Source organism: Odocoileus virginianus, chromosome 26, assembly GCF_023699985.2.
Source record: "Odocoileus virginianus isolate 20LAN1187 ecotype Illinois chromosome 26, Ovbor_1.2, whole genome shotgun sequence".
Lineage (NCBI taxonomy): Eukaryota > Metazoa > Chordata > Mammalia > Artiodactyla > Cervidae > Odocoileus > Odocoileus virginianus.
In genome coordinates, this window is record NC_069699.1 from 22,433,936 (window position 1) to 22,453,120 (window position 19,185).

At 36.7% G+C, this 19,185-nt stretch overlaps 1 protein-coding gene across 1 annotated transcript in view; it reads right to left on the reverse strand.

Annotated features, from left to right (window-relative positions):
* CNTN6 (contactin 6) overlaps positions 1-19,185 on the reverse strand; it is a 310,426-nt gene that overhangs the window by 7,907 nt on the left and 283,334 nt on the right. Inside the window, 5 exon segments of the mRNA XM_070455653.1 lie at positions 6,757-6,943; positions 8,777-8,892; positions 9,005-9,239; positions 15,754-15,824; positions 18,998-19,147. Coding sequence (XP_070311754.1) covers positions 6,757-6,943; positions 8,777-8,892; positions 9,005-9,239; positions 15,754-15,824; positions 18,998-19,147 — 759 coding nt within the window.

A 19,185-nucleotide genomic window follows, 5' to 3' on the forward strand; every position in this document is an offset into this window, starting at 1 on the left:
AAATTATTTTCTATTAATCAAATGACAGAGCAACATTAAACTAGCCGTCTGCAGCTCTAATGGCTTCCCTGTGATCAATTTTTCTGTAGATGGCATTTATATTCAACTGTAGTTCACACTGTGAACTCAATTCAAAAACAACTTCTTATGTTACACTTCTAAGTAACAGCATGGGTTGACATTTGGGAGAGAGAGAAAGAACATAAGTGCAAGATGAAATAAAAGCTTAATGCTTCCTTTATGTCTAAATATGGATTGATTGCATTATTTACAACAAGAAAAATTCTGTACAGAGTGCTAGTCAGTCAACATCAGGGGCCAAATTGAAGCAAAATTTGCAAACACTTTCTGTTACTGGGTCTGAATACTTCTGTCTATATAAGCAGTGCTTTTCCTCTCCCCTTTCCTCTTGGAATGGATGTAAATATTTTTCTCCTTTTAGTGGTAAATTTCATTTAAGTGATGTCTGTGTGAATCACAATATACTTGCAGTAGTCCTCAGCTGTCTTTTGGAAAGACATCATTTTCAGTAAGCTACAATACTTAATATGAAACCACTGATATTTATTTTAAAAATCCCATATTTAGATAAAAAAGACTTTTATTTAAAAGTCTATCATCATCACCAGCAACAATAATAACAAAGACATCAGAAACTTTGTATATACTTGTATATGTATTTGGAGGTCTCTTTGTCCACTAGGTCTCTTTATTTTTTGTGTTATGTATATCTCAGCCTCTTAATTTCTTCATAGCAACTTTTCATAATTTGTAATTATTTTATTTCACTTTTTCTTGTTTAAATTTGCCTCCCCACTAAAGAGAAATTGCCCGAAGGCATATATCCTTCCTGTTTTAATCTCCATTAGTCACCTAACCCTGTTCATGGCTCATGGGAGGCACTACTTTCTTGAGTGAAAAACTGATTCATCATATTTCCAAAAATAAAAATAAAAATGCTCTGTTTTCTGTTTATCCAATCAGAATAGGCAAAGATTTTGGTGAATGTGAGCTCTGCTTTCTCACAATTTACAGTGGATGACCAAATATTAGATGGAAAATCTAGGCAATGGCAGTATGAATGTGTGATGCATGTAGATTACTACTATTCAAAGTTAATTTTGGTGTCATCTGAAGGGCATGGAAAATCAAAATTAGACCCAGGGATAGCATTTAGAATCAGAGCTATCCTTGGTGTTTCATGAAAGCCATTTCTCATATTTTCTGTGCATGTACTTCCATGACTCTTGAAGAAAATTTCTACAACAAATTTATGAAAAGAAAGAAACTAGAAAGTAGATGAGCTTTCCTACTTTAAAAAATGCAAAGGAAGTGAAATCACCTCTCAAGAAGAAATATAATAATATATGTTACCACACAATGAGCTCTCACTGTATGGCTGCCTCTGGGTCACCTCACTGTACATTATGTCCTTTAGTTCTTAAAGGAAACTCTAGAGGAAAGCACAATCATCTCTGTTTTTCAGTTGAGAAAAGCAGTTCTGAGTCATTAAGTGCATAGACTTTTCACACAGTTCATGGCTGAGCTGAGACTCACGTTCAGTTATTTCACTCTGAAGTCCTTTTCTAGTTCTTTCCAAAAGTATCTCACAATGGGCCAAAGTTATGAAATCACTCAGAAAAAAGTGCAAGCATATTAAAGAGGACATTTATAGATCAGTAGAAAAGATATTTGTCTGTTTACAGGCGTGATGGGGTCACTACAAACTGAGAAAATGCATAAAATCAGATAAGCAAATTTTAAATGTTAGAAGATCAGTAAGTCTGGTGCTGCTAGATGAGGAATGGGAACGGAAAGTAATCTGGGGACAGACTGAACAGACTGTGAAAGATCTTGTGCACCTTTCTGTAGTCTTTGTTCTCTGAAATAGAGGAGATAGTGGAATTTTGAAACTAAAAGAGGATGTGATTCTGTTTCAGGTGGAAAAAATCTCAAGGCAGTTTGAGGTTTGGACTGAAGATTTGAGGGTCTGGAGAGAGAGAGAGACACTAGATGGTTAGAGATGAACACTACAAATTAGCACAACGTCCATGGGATCCAGAGATTCAAAGAATCTGTATTCATTGTATGCCAGTCCAACAAATGCCACAACAGAATCTTCCTAAGCATCTTTTTTTTTTTTTGTATCTAGGAATTAAAATAACATACTTCTTAATGCGCTTTAATAATTAAGATAAGTATACTGAATATTAATACTAGGCTTAGGACTTAAACATGCTCAGTATTTTGTAACTGTGATTGGCAGAATCAGGGCCTCCCAAACATATCCAGGTTCTAATTCCTCAAACCTGTGGATATGTTACTTTATATGGAAAAGGGGATGTTGCACATATAATTATGTTGAGGATCTTGACATGAAGCAATAACCCTGGATTCTCTGGGTGGGTTCAGTGTAATCAAAATGATGCTTATGAAGGAAAGAGCCAGGATCAGAGGAAATGTGAAAGGCAGAAATAGAAGGTCCGAGTCAGAGGGAGACTCAAAGATATCATACTGTTGGCATTGAAGATAGAGGAAAGGGCCACAAGCCAAGTGGTATGTGCTGTCACCAAAAACCAGAAAATTCAAGGAAACAAGTGCTGTTCTAGAGCTTCCAAAAGGAGAATACTAGGTTGAGGGTAATTTGAATAGCAACAATAGAAAACTAAAGTAGTTTCTGTTCGATTTTCCAATGACAGTGATAAAGAATGCTGAAAGAATAAAATTAGAGATTTGATTGGTATTCAAATACAAAATGGAGTTTTGTAGAACCTTATTCTCAAGTCCTTGTTGGATATTTTGATAAAAGAGTTAATGCAAACAGGCTGGTGTAAGCAAAATTTAAGAAATATTGAAAGAAGATACTCATGAAAGAAATTGGGAATTACAGGGGGGTTTATTCATTTTCTTTTTTTAATGGAAAAGAAGAGGGATGCTAGACCTCACTTTATACTTTCTGACTCTCATCTCTTCTCTCACCAGATATATTCTAGCACTATAGCACTTGGATAAAAGTACTCCTTGTTAATGAAATTGTTTTCAAAGGATATGTCTCCCACTCTTTGATGAGGCTGATCTCATGTGAACACTCAGGCAAACCACGGATTAAGTTCTTGGCATTTAATCGAAATTTCAGTCAAGCCCATTTGTAGGACCAAGTGGGTCAACTGAACACATCTCTTGCTACTGTGTCTAAAACAAGTTTTCTGCTTAAACACATACAGTAGGTTAGCATAAACTATCACATGGTTGATTTAGGGTGCATGAGCAATCAAACTAGCATATTACAGGTAAAGAAAAAACTTTTATTTTTAGGGTTATAAATGGGTGTAATCTGTATGCAGGTCAGGAAGTAACAGTTAAAACTGGACATGGAACAACAGACTGGTTCCAAATAGGGAAAAGAGTACGTCAAGGCTGTATATTGTCACCCTGCTTATTTGACTTATATGAAGAGTACATCATGAGAAACACTGGGCTGGATGAAGCACAAGGTTGAGTCAAGATTGCTGGGAGAAATATCAATAACCTCAGATATGCAGATGACACCACACTTATGGCAGAAAGCAAAGAAGAACTAAAGAGTCTCTTGATGAAGAGGAGAGTGGAAAAGTTGGCTTAAAGCTCAACATTAAGAAAACTAAGATCACGGTATCTGATCTCACCACTTCATGGCAAATAGATGGGGAAACAGTGGAAGCAGTGACAGACTTTATTTGGTGGGGGAGGGGGTGGCTCCAAAATCACAGCAGATGGTGACTGCAGCCACAAAATTAAAAGATGCTTACTTCTTGGAAGAAAAATTATGACCAACCTAGACAGCATATTAAAAAGCAGAGACATGACTTTGCCAACAAAGGTCCATCTAGTCAAGGCTATGGTTTTTCCAGTAGTCATATATGGATGTGGGAGTTGGACTATAAAGAGAGCTGAGTGCCGAAGAATTGATGCTTTTGAACTGTGGTGTTGGAGAAGACTCTTGAGAGCCCCTTGGACTGCAAGGAGATCTAACCAGTCCATCCTAAAGGAGAACAGTCCTGAATATTCTTTGGAAGGACTGATGCTGAAGCTGAAACTCCAATACTTTGCCACTTGATGCGAAGAACTGACTCACTTGAAAAGCCCCTGATGCTGGGGAAGATTGAAGGCAGGAGGAGAAGGGGACGACAGAGGATGAGATGGCTGGATGGCATCACCGACTCAATGGACATGAGTTTGGGTAAACTTCGGTAGTCAGTGATGGACAGGGAAGCCTGGTGTGCTGCATTCCATGGGGTCGCAAAGAGTTGGACATGACTGAGTGACTGAACTGACTGATATGTCTGTGTGTGTGTGTGTGTATTTATATAGGTGGCTGTCTGTATCTGTGTATCTCTGGGTTCAATATTATCTGATTCAATTTAAGATTGAAAATATTTGAAAAAAATTCCAGAAAGTTTTAAAAAGCAAAATTTTAATTTGCTGTGTGTTATTAATAATAATTTACATAGCATTTACATTGTATTAATATTTGCAACTACCTATGTAACATTTACATTGTTTTATTTATATATAAGTAATCTAGAGGTGATTTTAAACATACAGAGGATGTATTAATATGTAGGTAATATGCAGATTCTATGATATTTTATGCAAGGCATGTGAGCATCCGTAGATGCTCCTGGAACCAATCCCCCTTGGATACTAAAGGACAATTGTATATGTATGTGTATATAGATGTATGTACATGATCTTATGTGTATACCATGTGTATATCTATATCTTTTTGATAATTAGTTTATTGTTTGGTCTCAGCCCACATTAAATTGGTCAATGGAATTGGAGTAATATGAGATGGTTGGCTTGAGTATTGTGTCACCAACTACACTAGAATGTCAGTTTGTCACAGCTCTGTCAGATAAGAGAGGTTTTTTTGATACTACATTTCCACATTTCTAATTACCCTTGATCTTGCCTGAGATAGAAGCTGAATTATACACAAGAGTTTTTGTGATTTTTGGGATCTCTCAGTTAGCTATAAGAAATGTCTGGGTAAATTTAAAACCTCTGATTAATTGGAGATTTCCTTCAGATTTTCAGATTGCCTGAAAGAGGCTAGACTCCATTAAGGACCATGGAAGCAAACAGTTCAAACAGGTAGACGGCAATGACTTCACCAACTCAGTCAACATAGAGTAAATCAGGAAGACAAATTGAACCGCATCTTTAGCTAGTCTCTTCTAGAAAATTACATATGACTTAGTCTACATCAAAGTAGGGGATTGAAAGAGAACTGGTTTAAGGGTTGTTGATCCACACAAACTCTTCCATTAAAATGGACCGATAGTGGAGGGTTTTGTTCATCTGTTTGTTTCCTGCTTAGCAGTTTCACAGCACTTTGGATTTTCCAGTGTGCTTCTATAATCAAAACCTCATTTGTGCCTTACTGCTAATTTGAGAAAACAGTGAGGGCAGAGGACGTTTTCATTTAACAGTTTAGAAAATTATAGCAGAAAAGTGAAATGTTTTATCCGGTACCAGGTCATGAGTCAGTGAAATACCTGGAATTAGAACACAAGTCTCTAGCTACTGGCTGGTGTTATGGACACAAGTGGATAATACATCTTATCATTGAAGACCTATTAACTGAAATGATTCCCAAGTTCATTTAGGACATGCCAATTGTATTTATATGGAAAAGAACTTTGATTTTCAGGCTTTTTAAACCACCTATTCATTCCCAATACACAGACACAAAGAATACAGTATTTAAAGGCTTGTTCTGTTTTTTCCTGTTTGTTAGTAGCAATGCATTCATGTCTCAGTCATTCTCCAAATTCAGCAACTATATTTGTTACTCTTTTTCATTGGAATTTAGAGACCAAAGAGTGTGTTTCAAAAAACCTGTTTACACAAATAATTTATGTTCATCTACAATATATAAGAAATACATAAGTATTATTCACTTATAAAAAGAATAAATTGCAGTTCTTACTAAGCTGTATCTGATCAGACAATTTCCTGTTTACTACTTTGACTCATATTATGCAGTATTTGTGCAGCACCAGACTCATTCATAGGGCAAATGAAGCAATAGTCAACTATTAATCCTTTATTCAGTAGGTCCTATCTTTGTGAAAGATATTTAGTTTATTTTTAAGGGAGATAAAAAGAAGCAGAAGAGTTAATTCTTGGATTTCAGAGACTTTCCAGTAATTTGCAGTGAAAAAATATCATAGAAGGAAAGATCTAGGTAACTTGACAGTGAAGGAATCACATCAATACTCAAATGGTAAGACAAACAAAAACAAACAAAAAAACCTATTTAATAAGCATTTACTAAAGTATGTGCTGGACACTTTCTATTAATTATCTCTTCCAATCTCGAACAAGGCCCAGTGAGAAAATCAATAATACTTTGTCTTCATTTTACAGATGAGGATATTGAAACTAAAAGATTAAATTAACCACTTAATATCCCCAGAATGGGAGGTCAGATTTTGAACCCCAGTTGGAAGAGGGCATCAGAGACATTGTATTCTCTTTCATCTATATGCTCAAAATATTTTCTCTTTTGCAATTCCAGAAAAGATCAGAACGGTTCATTTTGGTTGTTATCAGAAAGTTTCAACAACTATCCAGATTTATAAGCCAAATCCACTGATCAGATAAGCAATCAGTAAAATGATGGGGTGAGATGAATGAAATGGAAACTGAGCAATAAAATGCTTCTTATTGTAGGTGAATTGTGGTCCCTACAGTGTGATGTATACTTACGGGACTTCTTAGTGGTAACGTTGACTGGAGGGCTTGAGGGCCCTGTCCCAGCAGTGTTATAAGCTCTCACAGAAGCAAAGTAGACGGTGTTAGCTTTCAGGCCTGTGATGTTTTTGGTTGTGACATTTCCACTGACCCTGATTTTGCCTATCATGGATTCTTTGGAATCATCTGTCCAGTATAAAACCTGCTCATTAAAAACAAAGAACAAGCAATTTATTGTTTCCTAATAACTGCCAACTACAATGGTGTATGGGAAGAAGTTAGGAGTGCAAATGAGAGGATATTTTCCAATTAAAATGGTTATACAATGACAACAAAATAATCAAAGTCCAAAATTTATATGGAAGAAATAAAAAAAATGAAATCACAATGGAAATGAGAAAACCTAGGGTTTTTTTTTAGATTATCACAATAAAATATTTCATGAAATATCTAAAGGGTAACAGCTTTACCTGCCACCCCGCACCAAAAAAAGTGAAAAGTGAAAGTGTTAGTCGCCTAGTCATGTCTGACTCTTTGCAACCTCATGGACTTTAGCCCTCTGTGCTCCTCTGTCCATGGGATTCTCCAGGCAAGAATACTGGAATGGGTAGCCATTCTCTTCTCCAGGGGATCTTCCCAACCAAGGGATCGAACCCAAGTCTTCAGCTTTGCAGGCAGATTCTTTACTGTCATCATTCTTTACTGAGCCATCAGAGCTGAAGCCTGAGGTATGCAGTAGTAAGTCAGAACTAAATAAGAGTCATACTTTTAGTGAAAGACTCACATTATGATGTTTTGCTATTGACATTTCTTCCAGAGTTCTTTGAATCATGGATGAATTATTAATTCAGCATATACTGATCCCTTCCTATACATTAGCACTGTTTTAAGCAAATTGGAAAAGACAAGAAAGAATAAAGCATAAGGCATGCCTATGCACCACTTATAACCTAGTTAAGACGTTAGAGCACATATGTGAAAAGAAAGCAGAGGATGCATCTGCCGAAAATCATATGGAAATAAATGCTATAAGGATTTGAAGACACATAAAACCAGAAAATAATCAGAGAAGAGTTAAAAGAGAAGGAGAGAGTAGAGATGATCTTTGAGAAATAAATAGGGTTCACTTAAGAGATATGGCCTTCTAGGACTGGAGTGGCAGGGGCACCTACAGAAAGTAAAACTTTCTGTTTGGACAACAGGGCTTGTATAAAAGGAAAAAAAAAAATAAAGGCAAAATCCTACTTTCATTCTAACATCAAATAAAGTAAACCTTGTTACTCATTTTTGAATCATTAGATTTGCAAGTCAAAGAAGAGTAATTGATTAATAAGTCTCATCAATTAACTTTGTGAGAATGAAAGACTGTAAGTTTGAAATGATCTGTTTCACTCTATATAGACTATAACGGCAGATTAGGAGAATGTAAGCTTTATCTTGTCACATACTGCCTTTTCGGAGATGACTAACTTTTTTCAAGTAATGCTCCAGCTCAAGATTAGGTTTCCCCATAAAATTCGTCTATGGTTTAACATCACTAAAGATTAAATGCTTACTTCTCCCCAAGAAACAAACATGACTGCAGCTTGGATAATTAAATAAGATAATCACCTGATGACTTTTAAAATGCTACCATTTGTTAATTTACTTGCTTAGGATCACCTGGAAAGAGACTCTTCATTAATTCCCCTCTGTAGCTTTAGACACGCACTATCTTATATTAAGGGCTTCCTGGGTTGGCTCAGTGGTAAAGAATCCACCTGCAATGCAAGAGACGCAGGAGACACAAGTTCTTTCCCTGGGTCAGGAAGATCTCTTGGAGGAATAAATAGCAACTCACTCCAGTATTCTTGCTTGGGAAGTCCCATGGACAGATGAACCTGGTGGGCTACAGTCCATGCGGTCACACAGAGTCGGACACAACTGAGCCCAGAATAGCGCAACTTATAGGACTAGGTTGGTAATATAGGGCTGTTGAACAGAGCTATTGCTAGCTGGCATATTCAGAGTGCAAAGTGAAATTACTGTGGATTACCTCATAGCCCAGAACTCTTCCAGTGTTTCTATTCCAGGCAATAGCATTCCATGAAACCTCCATTTCTGAAGCAGAAAAGCTTTGAACAGAAGTTCCCCTTGGGGCCAGTTGAGGTTCTGCCATTCAGAGAAAGACACAACCATCTTAAGCAGAGTGGTTCATAGAAAACAAATGCAAAATATACAGACGGTCTCAAGGAGGACCATTCCAGTGTTGACTACAACTTACCATCTTCCCCAGAGTAGATAATGGACACAGTACTCAGGGGTCCTTCTCCTTCCTTATTATATACACCCACTTTGACTTCAAAGGGAGAGAGAGGGATGATGTTTTCATTTCTGTAAATAAACCTTGATGTCTCTACAGACGGCACTCTTTCCCTGGTCCAGGTTGTTGAACCTACTGGCCGCAGCATGACGATGTATCCAAAGTCCTCTCCATTCTGTAGTTCTTCTGGAATTGACTTGGGCAGAAGTAATCAGTCACTGAGTATTTACAAAAATATTTTGTATAGCTATTATAATACTGATTGATTATTTGGCATATCCTTTACAGAGATAAGATGGGTATTTACACTGCTTAATGAAGTTATTAAAAAAATGAAATTTCTATTGGGAATGCCAATTAGAAAAATGAGCCCAATTAAAGGTACTCAGATAAGTAAATGAAAATTTTAAATGGAAATGTAAAACAGGTTTTACATGCTTATATCGCCTTCCTTCCCTGCCGCTACCTCTTGGCAACCACAAGTCTGATCTCTATGTCTGTAAGTCTGTTTCTGTTTTGTAGATACGTGTATTTGTGCCATATTTTAGATTCCACATATAAGTGATATCATGATATTTGCATTTCCCCTTTTGAAATACTTCACTTAGTATGATAATCTCTAGTTGCATCATGTTGCTGCAATAGGCATTATTTTTTTCCTTTTATGGTTGAGTATTATTTCATTATATATATATATGTGTGTATATATATATATACATAAACACATATACTCGCCACATCTTCTTTATCCATCAGAATCTCTGAATGCTTTAATTCCTCTCCATTATGGAATTTGAATATGATACATAGGTGTTTTGGGGCAATAATAAATATACTTAGAGCAAACAATAAGTAGAAAACATACAGTAGCAGGGACACTGAGGCAGTGGAAGCTAAGAGAAAATTGAAGCTGTAAATTATACAGAGACGAGACAGAATTTAGTTGTTAGTCAAGTAGAAACCTGGATGTAAATTAAATGGGAAGAACTGAAGGATAAGCAGGAGGGACTGTTGGAGCTGGGGCTGGATTATCAGCGTAGCTGACAGCAGGATAGGGCTACTATTCTCAGAACAGTGATGGACAGTGTACCAGTTCTTCATTTAATCCGTCTGCCTAGCTACTGAGACTTTTTCTATTCTCAGTATTTCTCAAGTACCTTTAAAATCAGTTCAGTTCAGTCACTCAGTCGTGTCCAACTCTTGTGACCCCATGGACTGCAGCACACCAGGCTTGCCTGTCCATCACCAACTCCCAGAGCTTGCTCAAACTCATGTCTATCGAGTCGGTGATGCCATCCAGCCATCTCGTCCTCTGTCATCCCCTTCTCCTCCTGCCTTCAGTCTTTCCCAGCATCATAGTCTTTTCCAATGAGTCAATTCTTCACATCAGGTGGCCAGAGTATTGGAGCTTCAGCTTCAGAATCAGTTCCCTGCAATGAATATTCAGGGCTCATCAAGAGGCTCTTGCTTTCTGCCTTTAGAGTGGTATCATCTGCATATCCAAGGTTGTTGATATTTCTCCCAGCAATATTTATTTGAGCTTGTGCTTCATCCAGCCAGGCATTTTGCATGATGTACTCTGCCTATATAAGTTAAATAAGCAGGGTGACAATATACAGCTTTGATGTACTCCTTTCCCAATTTGGAACCAATCTGTTGTTCCATGTCCAGTTCTAACTATTGCTTCTTGACCTGCATACAGATTTCTTAGGAGGCAGGTAAGGTGGTATGGTATTCACATCTCTTTAAGAATTTTCCACAGTTTGTTGTGATTGATAGAGTCAAAGGCTTTGGTGTAGTCAATAAAGTAGATGATTTTCTGGAATTCTCTTGCTTTTTTCATGATCCAACGGAGGTTGGCAATTTGATCTTTAAAATAAATCCCCATTAATTGAGATGACCTGAGCTGGTCTCTACTTCTTACCATGTAGAACAATCTAACAAATACAGACAGTAAAAAGTGGAAGAAATACACAGTCCTGAAATCTTAGAAAAGAAAATGCTTCCTTGTGTTAACACTTCTCTTTCACAGAGATGATCAAAATTAAACCAGTTAACTTTGAGTGGTATGGAAGAGATTTGTAAGCGTTTAAGACGCTGCTGCTGCTAGAGCATTTGATTTGTTTTGGATGCGTCTCTAATCTCAGATTTAGTCAACATGTTTAGTTCATTTGAGAAATGGAGGACTTCTGCTTTTGTTAGTTAAGTACAATTAATGTTTCACATGGCATTCCCTCAAGAAAGATCTGCATCCAACATGTTCAATTTAGAAGGGAAAAGAGACTTCTTTAGGTTCTTCCTTTCATCCTTTTCATATTGGTTGATCCAATGATGGAGAAATATACTGAGTTATTTAAGGTGGCCAGAAAGAGAATTTTCTCCTTTAATCAAAGTAAGTATTCAACAGAATACAGAAATTCAGTCATTCCACTGGTAATGAAACCTATTAAAGCTGATAAAGGCTAATAATATAATTTTTCACCACTGTGACTGTAGGAAATAAATTTTTAGTATAGACCAACAGTCAACAAGCTATCGCCTTTGAACCAAACCTGACCTATAGCCTGGTTTTGAAAATAAAGTGTTTTGGAAACACAGTCACACCTGAGTATTTATAATGATATGTGGCTTTTGAATGGCAATGGCAGGGTTGAACAGTTGTAAAAAAAGACCATACATTCTGTAAGACTGAATAGTTTCACTGACCTTCCAGAAAAAAGTGTACCAACTGCCAGTTTAGGTGTTTATCTTTTACTGTACAGTGTTTTATAGCCACATTTTATGTGAGATATTTACCATAAGCATCTCAAACTTGGAAGTACTTTGGAGTATAAATGAAGATAAGATATGAAGATATGAGTAAAAATACCTTAGAAAAGGAGTTAGCAATTATTCCAAGACTAGATATCATGTCTAGGTTAGTGTAAACAAAACAAACCAAAATAGAAATATACACAAAATACACTTAAATTTGGCATAGAAGAAAATGTAGGTATATTATACTACAGTGTAATTATAAACCACAGTGATGGAGTCAAACTGAATTTAGAACAGTGATTGGACCTGGATTAGTGCTAAAAGTTCAAGGGGTACTTCTTCATCCACAGTGAATGACATTGGCCTTCAGTGGTCTCTCTGTACTCCCAAGTTCTTTTTCAAAATATTGTTCAGATGTGCTATGATGGTGCCTTTACTGACCTCCTCTTAGACTGAGTTAAGACTGTCCTGTTGGGTTCTGAGCATTCAGACCTTTTCTTAAAAATTTATTTTTGTACCCTGACTGCTTGGGACAGTGTGATTACTCATTAATTACATGTTCATTGAATTAAAAACATTACTACATTCCTGGTGGTTCAAACTAATGTGTTCATCTCCTCCTAAGGAGACATACCTGATTCCTTAAAGAAGTTCAAGCACCAGAAGAATTTGATTCAGTAACTGCATATGCGTGATGGTAAATGTGAATGATAAATGGGAATTTGCATCCATTTATAACAGTTTCTGTTAGTATCTGCATATTTGATATCCCAAGAAAAATATACAAAGGGATGGATTTTAATTGAATTTTTTAAAAATTTAGGTCAGAAAAAAAATTTCGTAGTGATAGACTCTCAAATATTGGGGAACCTAGGGTCTCTTGCAGCAACACAAAAGCAGCAATATAGAACACATAAAAGAATAGGACTGGTGGTGGTGAATGTGTTTAGGAAAGCAGGCAGGAGGCCAGATTTGACCTGTAGGTGAAGGTCTGTCAAACCCAGCTTAAGAAAAAGAACACTATAAATCATGGAAAGGTTTTTTGTTTTTGTTAACTTATATCATCTCTATTTAAAAATAGTATACATAGAGTTTCCCATTCTCCCCGTGTATAGACTGAGTAAAAACAATGATTTTTACCTACCTTTAGTAATTTCTGACCATGGAGGAAAAAAATAGGTGAGGTCAGGCAAGTGATGAAATACTCAGATGACTTTCAAAGAATGTTGAAACCTATTATAACCTACTCACCATTCCATAAGAAACAATCCTTTTAGACCACTCGAGAGTTTGTGTTTTTGTGGGAAAATTGTTTGGTATACAGGAATAATTTTAACTTAATACTCAAAGCAAATACAGAACTCCCACCTTCCCTGAACCCTGACTTTGCATAGGGACCATTGGAATTCTAATTCAGAACAAAGTAAAAGAGAATGGAATGAAAGTCCTGTGGTCAGATGCTTCTCTGTCCATCAATCTCACATTTCTAAGTCTGTTTTCTAGATGTGGCATAAAAACCACCTAGCATTGTCATGGAGTAAATGACATGAAATGCCCAGCAAAGCATCTAAAATCCTGTAAGTTCTCGACGAGTGAGTTACCTCTGTGTCAGGCCTCTTAGGAGCCCATCTCTCTCCCAGCAGCCACACCTGGCTCCTGGCTCCATCTGTCACAACTTTCAGAAAACATCTATGTGTCTCCATGTTCTCTCATATGAAGAGAGCTTAATAATACTACTCTTTCTGTAACGGCATTTTGTGAGGAATAAAATGAACCATGTAGAACCATATAGAATGTTTTATGCTACTGCAAAATCATTTACAGATGCAATGTATTACTACTGTTCTACAATGGTATTTCTCAACCTCAGCACTCTTGACATCTAGGGGCAGGTATCTTCTTGTCATGGGTAGGGGTGGGTACTATCCTGTGCATTGTAGGATGTTCACCAGCATTCTCACGTCAGATACACCCCTCCCCTCAGTTGTAAACAACTATACATGTCCTCAGATATTGTAAAATATCTCCCGAGGGATGAATCACCCCCTATCTCTCAATGAGAGCCCCTCTAATGTATCAAAATCACAACTTTTAACTAAAACACCCATGGCCCTCTTGTTCTTAGGTGTAATATTAAAAGGTCCAAAGAAGTAGATGTTATGGCTATGAAAATTATCATCACTGTGTCAAAAGCATGTACAAGGGGCAATGACATGGCAAGGCTCTTTTATCAATTATACCTGAGGCTCAAAGCTGATAATAAAGGTATGAAATGCCATGCATTCCAAAGAGTACAAACTATTCATATATAGGACTCCTTGGCACAGCTGAGCCTATAAAAAGTGAAAGTGAAAGTCGCTCAGTCGTGTCCGGCTCTTTGCGACCCCATGGACTATACAGTCCGTGGAATTCTCCAGGCCAGAATACTGGAGTGAGTAGCCATTCCCTTCTCCAGGGGATCTTCCAAACCCAAGGATCAAACCCAGGTCTCCTGCATTGCAGGAGGATTCTTTACCAGCTGAGCCACAAGGGAATGACCCAAGAGAAATGCACAAAGGGAGTGCTGATTTAAGGGAGAGACTAGTAGGGAGATATTTCTTTTGAGACAACTGTAGAAAAAGCTGTATATTCCCACCCCCCACCCAGGAGAAGTAAAAGGGATACTTCTTACCCCTTGCCTAACCAAGTGACAAAGCTTCAGAAAAAAAAAAAAGACTCATGGAATATGGGGGGTTTGGGGGATTTGTCTGGAATTTGGGGGATGTGGGTTCTTTTAACTGACAGATGCCTGAGAAACTTCCAAAGGGGAGAGAGACCTGGACAGTGTACTGTGGCAGAGTAAAGACAGGCCAGGTGGGGACTCATTACACCTCCACAGAACATGGAACAAAGCTGTATGTTTGCTGAGGGCAGACATGAAACCCATGTAGGAAGCTGTCTGTGAGCACCATTAAAAGGGACTCTACCCACAAACAGTATCTAGAGGAGAGAGACGACCTATAACTGAAAATCTGGCCATGGACCCCCAGACTCCAGTAACTGAGGAGACCTTCAAACAGCCTGCACCAAGAGATGACAACTAGAAGTCCCCACTGGGGCACCTCCTGGACTTTCCCCACCACCACCACCAACAAAAAACAAGGCAGAACCAACAACTGCTCTCTGAAATGTCAATTAGAGTATACCAAAGTCAAATTTCAAATGACCATCAATCAGAACCATTTCGGTCCGTTACCTCTTCTCCCAATCCTAATTCACTATAATTATAGTTCCGGAGGAACTAGCTTGGGAAAGGAGAATTTGAATAGCAGAATGAAGGAAAGGTGGAGAACTGACTATGCATTCTCTTTCACACTTATAGAATTCCTTGCCTAAGGCAGACCTGAGCATCTGAAAAATAGAAACTTTAGATTGGTTGAATGTCCAAATTTTATAATAATAAAACAGATTAAAAAATTTTTGGAGTACAAAAATCAGCCTACCTGTTAATACTTAATAATGATGATTACAAAAGCTATGCCATCTACCTAAGCTTTCATCTACATGCAGGGAAGAACAAATTGGAAGGATTTAAAGAGCAATGATAGGGAAAGAATTTTTTTTACCTGCATTCTACTGAGTCTAACTCATGAATATTTTAGAGGTAATAAGTAAAATAATTTCTAGTTCATCAACTAGTAACAAAAATGCTACTGACCCACCATCAACAGACATTGGGCTATATTTCTTATTTGGGAAAGAATTTTGTTGAGTTAGTCACACTCTCTTACTTGGGGGAAAAATACAAAAAATTTCCAATACCTCCTCTAAATTATGCATCATCAGGAGTCTCTCATACCATGTATTTTTATATACTCAATAGTGATCAAATAAATCTTCTTTGTTTTTTCAATATTCTTCTTGGCCAGCTAAATCTTTTTCCCTCAAAATAACTGAGTTGGATAGAAAATTACCTCCCAAGTAATGATGAGTTCAGACCGACTTCCTCCTCCTCCATTGATGTTTGTTGGTGCCACTGCAGGGACTGAAAGCAACCAAGAGAAACGTAGGATGGCAATTATTAAAGTATTTTTTCATCGTGAAGAATTTTATTTTTGGATTTCACCTTAAAAAATCTCACACAGGCACATTATGAGAGAGTTTTGCATTTTTAATGAACATAAATTATGTTTACACATATCCAAATTTCTAAGAGAGAGGACACAGTTGTGTTTGATACATGAGCACCCTGGCTTCAAAATCGAGTAACATCATGTGTTTGACATTATTATGCATCATCTACTAATTGGCAAAATGATGTTCCATTCAGATGGTAACAGCAACACTGCTGATTTAGTGCCTAATTATACAGTTGTGCTGTAAACAAGTTACTGAGGCAGTCTATTAATTAATTTTTTTCCAATAAACAAACTGAAATTGTTTTCTTTTTGTTAGTCATCAGGATATTTTAATGTTTAAAAATGAATCCTTAAAATATATCAATTAAAATACTCTTGGTTTATAATTTCATATTTGAATCTCAAATTTCTCACTACAGAACAGGACCTTTCCTCTAATTTTTCACAATCAATGTAAGAAGAAGTTCTGTGATCAAGGATGTGATTAAGAGAATTACCTGGGTTTAACTTCAGTACCCTAAGACTCAGTGGTAGAACATTCCAGAGACTGATCATGTTTACAAATTAGGACAATATATGTCCTTCAACTAATTATACTTTCGTAAGGACTAGTATAATGAAATGTAAACATTTCAAGGTAAATTGTAGAATTGATGACAACCGTGAGCATGAATCGGAGAAGGCAATGACAACCCACTCCAGTACTCTGGCCTGGAGAATCCCAGGGATGGTGGAGCCTGGTGGGCTGTCATCTATGGGGTTGCACAGAGTTGGACACGACTGAAGCGATCTAGCAGCAGCAGCAGCAGTGAGCATGAGTGGAGTAGTGTAGTGTGTAATCAGAATGAAGTTTTACTTTATACATGTTGAAGTGTTAAAAAGCACTTTTCCTGAAATAATAACAAATGTATGCTAAATCTGTGATAATGGATACTTTTTAAAGGTTGAATTATATGCAATTATTTATATTCAGTCATTTTTTTAATTTATTTTTTTCCTTTTTTTTTATTTTATTTTTTTTTCCATTTATTTTTATTAGTTGGAGGCTAATTACTTTACAGTGTTGTACTGTTTTTTGCCACACATTGACATGAATCAGCCATGGATTTATATGTATTCCCCATCCCAATCCCTCCTCCCACCTCCCTCCCCACCCCATCCCTCTGGGTCTTCCCAGTGCACCAGCCCGGAGCACTTGTCTCATGCATCCAGCTTGGGCTGGTGATCAATCATTTTAATTTAAAATATGCAATGTTTAATTGCTCATTTAAAATTTTTTTCCTACCATGGATACCATTCAGATAAATCTCAACTACTTATTCTACTTATTCCCATTTCATACATAGTTAACTCCACAAATGATATAAGGATATAATAATCTCCTTGTTTTTTTTTAATAGTAACACCAAACATTAGCTAACTTTCATAATCACATTAACCCTAACTTTGCCTATTTTGATCTTCAGAATTTATTCAAACAATTGCCTTGTACCCATACTCTATTTTCTAAGTCTTCCAATGCCTTTGGCCAAGTGCAGTGTGAATCAGAATAGATTCTATAATTGCAAGGATTTTTAGTACATGATAGCTTTACAGTGACATACTTTAGGACAATCAAATAGTTCAGATGTATAAGAAAATTCTTTTAAATTATGCTTTAACTCTTTCAAAGTTTTCAGTATTCTGGGTAATAGCAGTTCCTTCTTTTATTCAGTTTTCAAATGAACCATACTAATACTAAAACCATATTGAGAGGAATTATTTTTGATGATACCATCCCTCAAAAAAAAAAAAATCACACTTCAGTATGATTTGGAGATGCAGAAAAATCATTATAAATACCAAGTTTCATTATGCTACTGAAATGAGAGTATCAGTGGTTAACAGAAAGTGGCATTAAAAACTTCATTGTAAACCTTTAGAGTCAGCATCAACACTGCTCAGAGCTACCATAATACAAATCAGCTTTAAATAATCTAAACTGAAGCTAGTATCCAGAGTCATGAGGCACATGTGCAGATTCATAAAAGGTTGTTCTGTGATAGGGCTTGGGAATTTCTGGGTTTAGACATTTCACTATGTCAGACCCTTTCTCATTTAGGTTATGGACTACTGTTAGGGTGAATGCTGGAGCTTAGGGTGAATGTCTGGTTTCTAATACTGACTTAGTCCAAGATCATCAGCTGTACCCTGGCCTTCCTTTTGTTCTATTAAAGACTCACCTCTTAGCTCTACATTTTCTAGAATGATTTAATTTATGATATCACTCTCAAATATATTATTTTCCAGGCCCAGTCTATAATAAAATGACTAACATTACCTTTAGTTTAAAAAATGATTTATTGACATCTGACAGTTGTGCACACTTTTTTTTGAAGTAGTTTGTGTGTGTTAAACCAAGCCAGCAGCAGCATGATCCTTCATAGGTGACTGGATAAGAATATGAACTTTTTTGGCTATATTCATTGAGATGATCAAATGTTACCTTGGATGTGAAAGTTTAAGTGGAACAAAAAGGATCCATTGAAAAGAGTTTAAGAAGGTATGATTTCTGAGGCAGGTTCTACTTGTATTCTGCTGTTCAGTGAACCACTTGATGCTCAGTTAGGACTTCTGTTAAATGAGTGTAACATTCACCTCATTTGCATGTGGAAAAATTTATGGTATCACTCATTGAAGCTGCAAAGCTAGGTCAGAGTTGAAAAATAGATGGAAATGTGTGGCTGACTGCACCAACAAGCTTAGTTAATTCTTGGCTACAATATTTAATGAAACAAGTGGTAACCTATTTACATTTACAAATCTACAGATTCTCTATTGGATTTTGGCTAGAAAATAGATAAGAGGACAACTTTTGAAAAATTCTTATTTTTGGTATGCCTTCTTAATCATCTTGTTTTGAATTCGCTTTTTGGGAGAAAATACACATTGCTCTGTGCACATAAAAATGGAAAATAAGAGCCGCTGGTTTACTGCTTCTGATTGTGGATCAAAAATGCTACATGACTTCTCACTTATTATCTTTAGGAACTATATCATAAACAATCTTCTTCATCTTTAGAAGACATTGAAATCTTACCTGATGCTTTTGTTCTTAACAATTCTGATGGCTTGCTTGGTTCTCCAATCCCAATGCTGTTCCCAGCAACTACACGAAATTCATATTCAACCCAAGGATTCAAACCAACCACTGTTGCATTGAATGTCTTACCATTGAGAATTTCTGGAACTGAAAAGAAGGCTATGCTTTAGGTAACTAAATTGGCA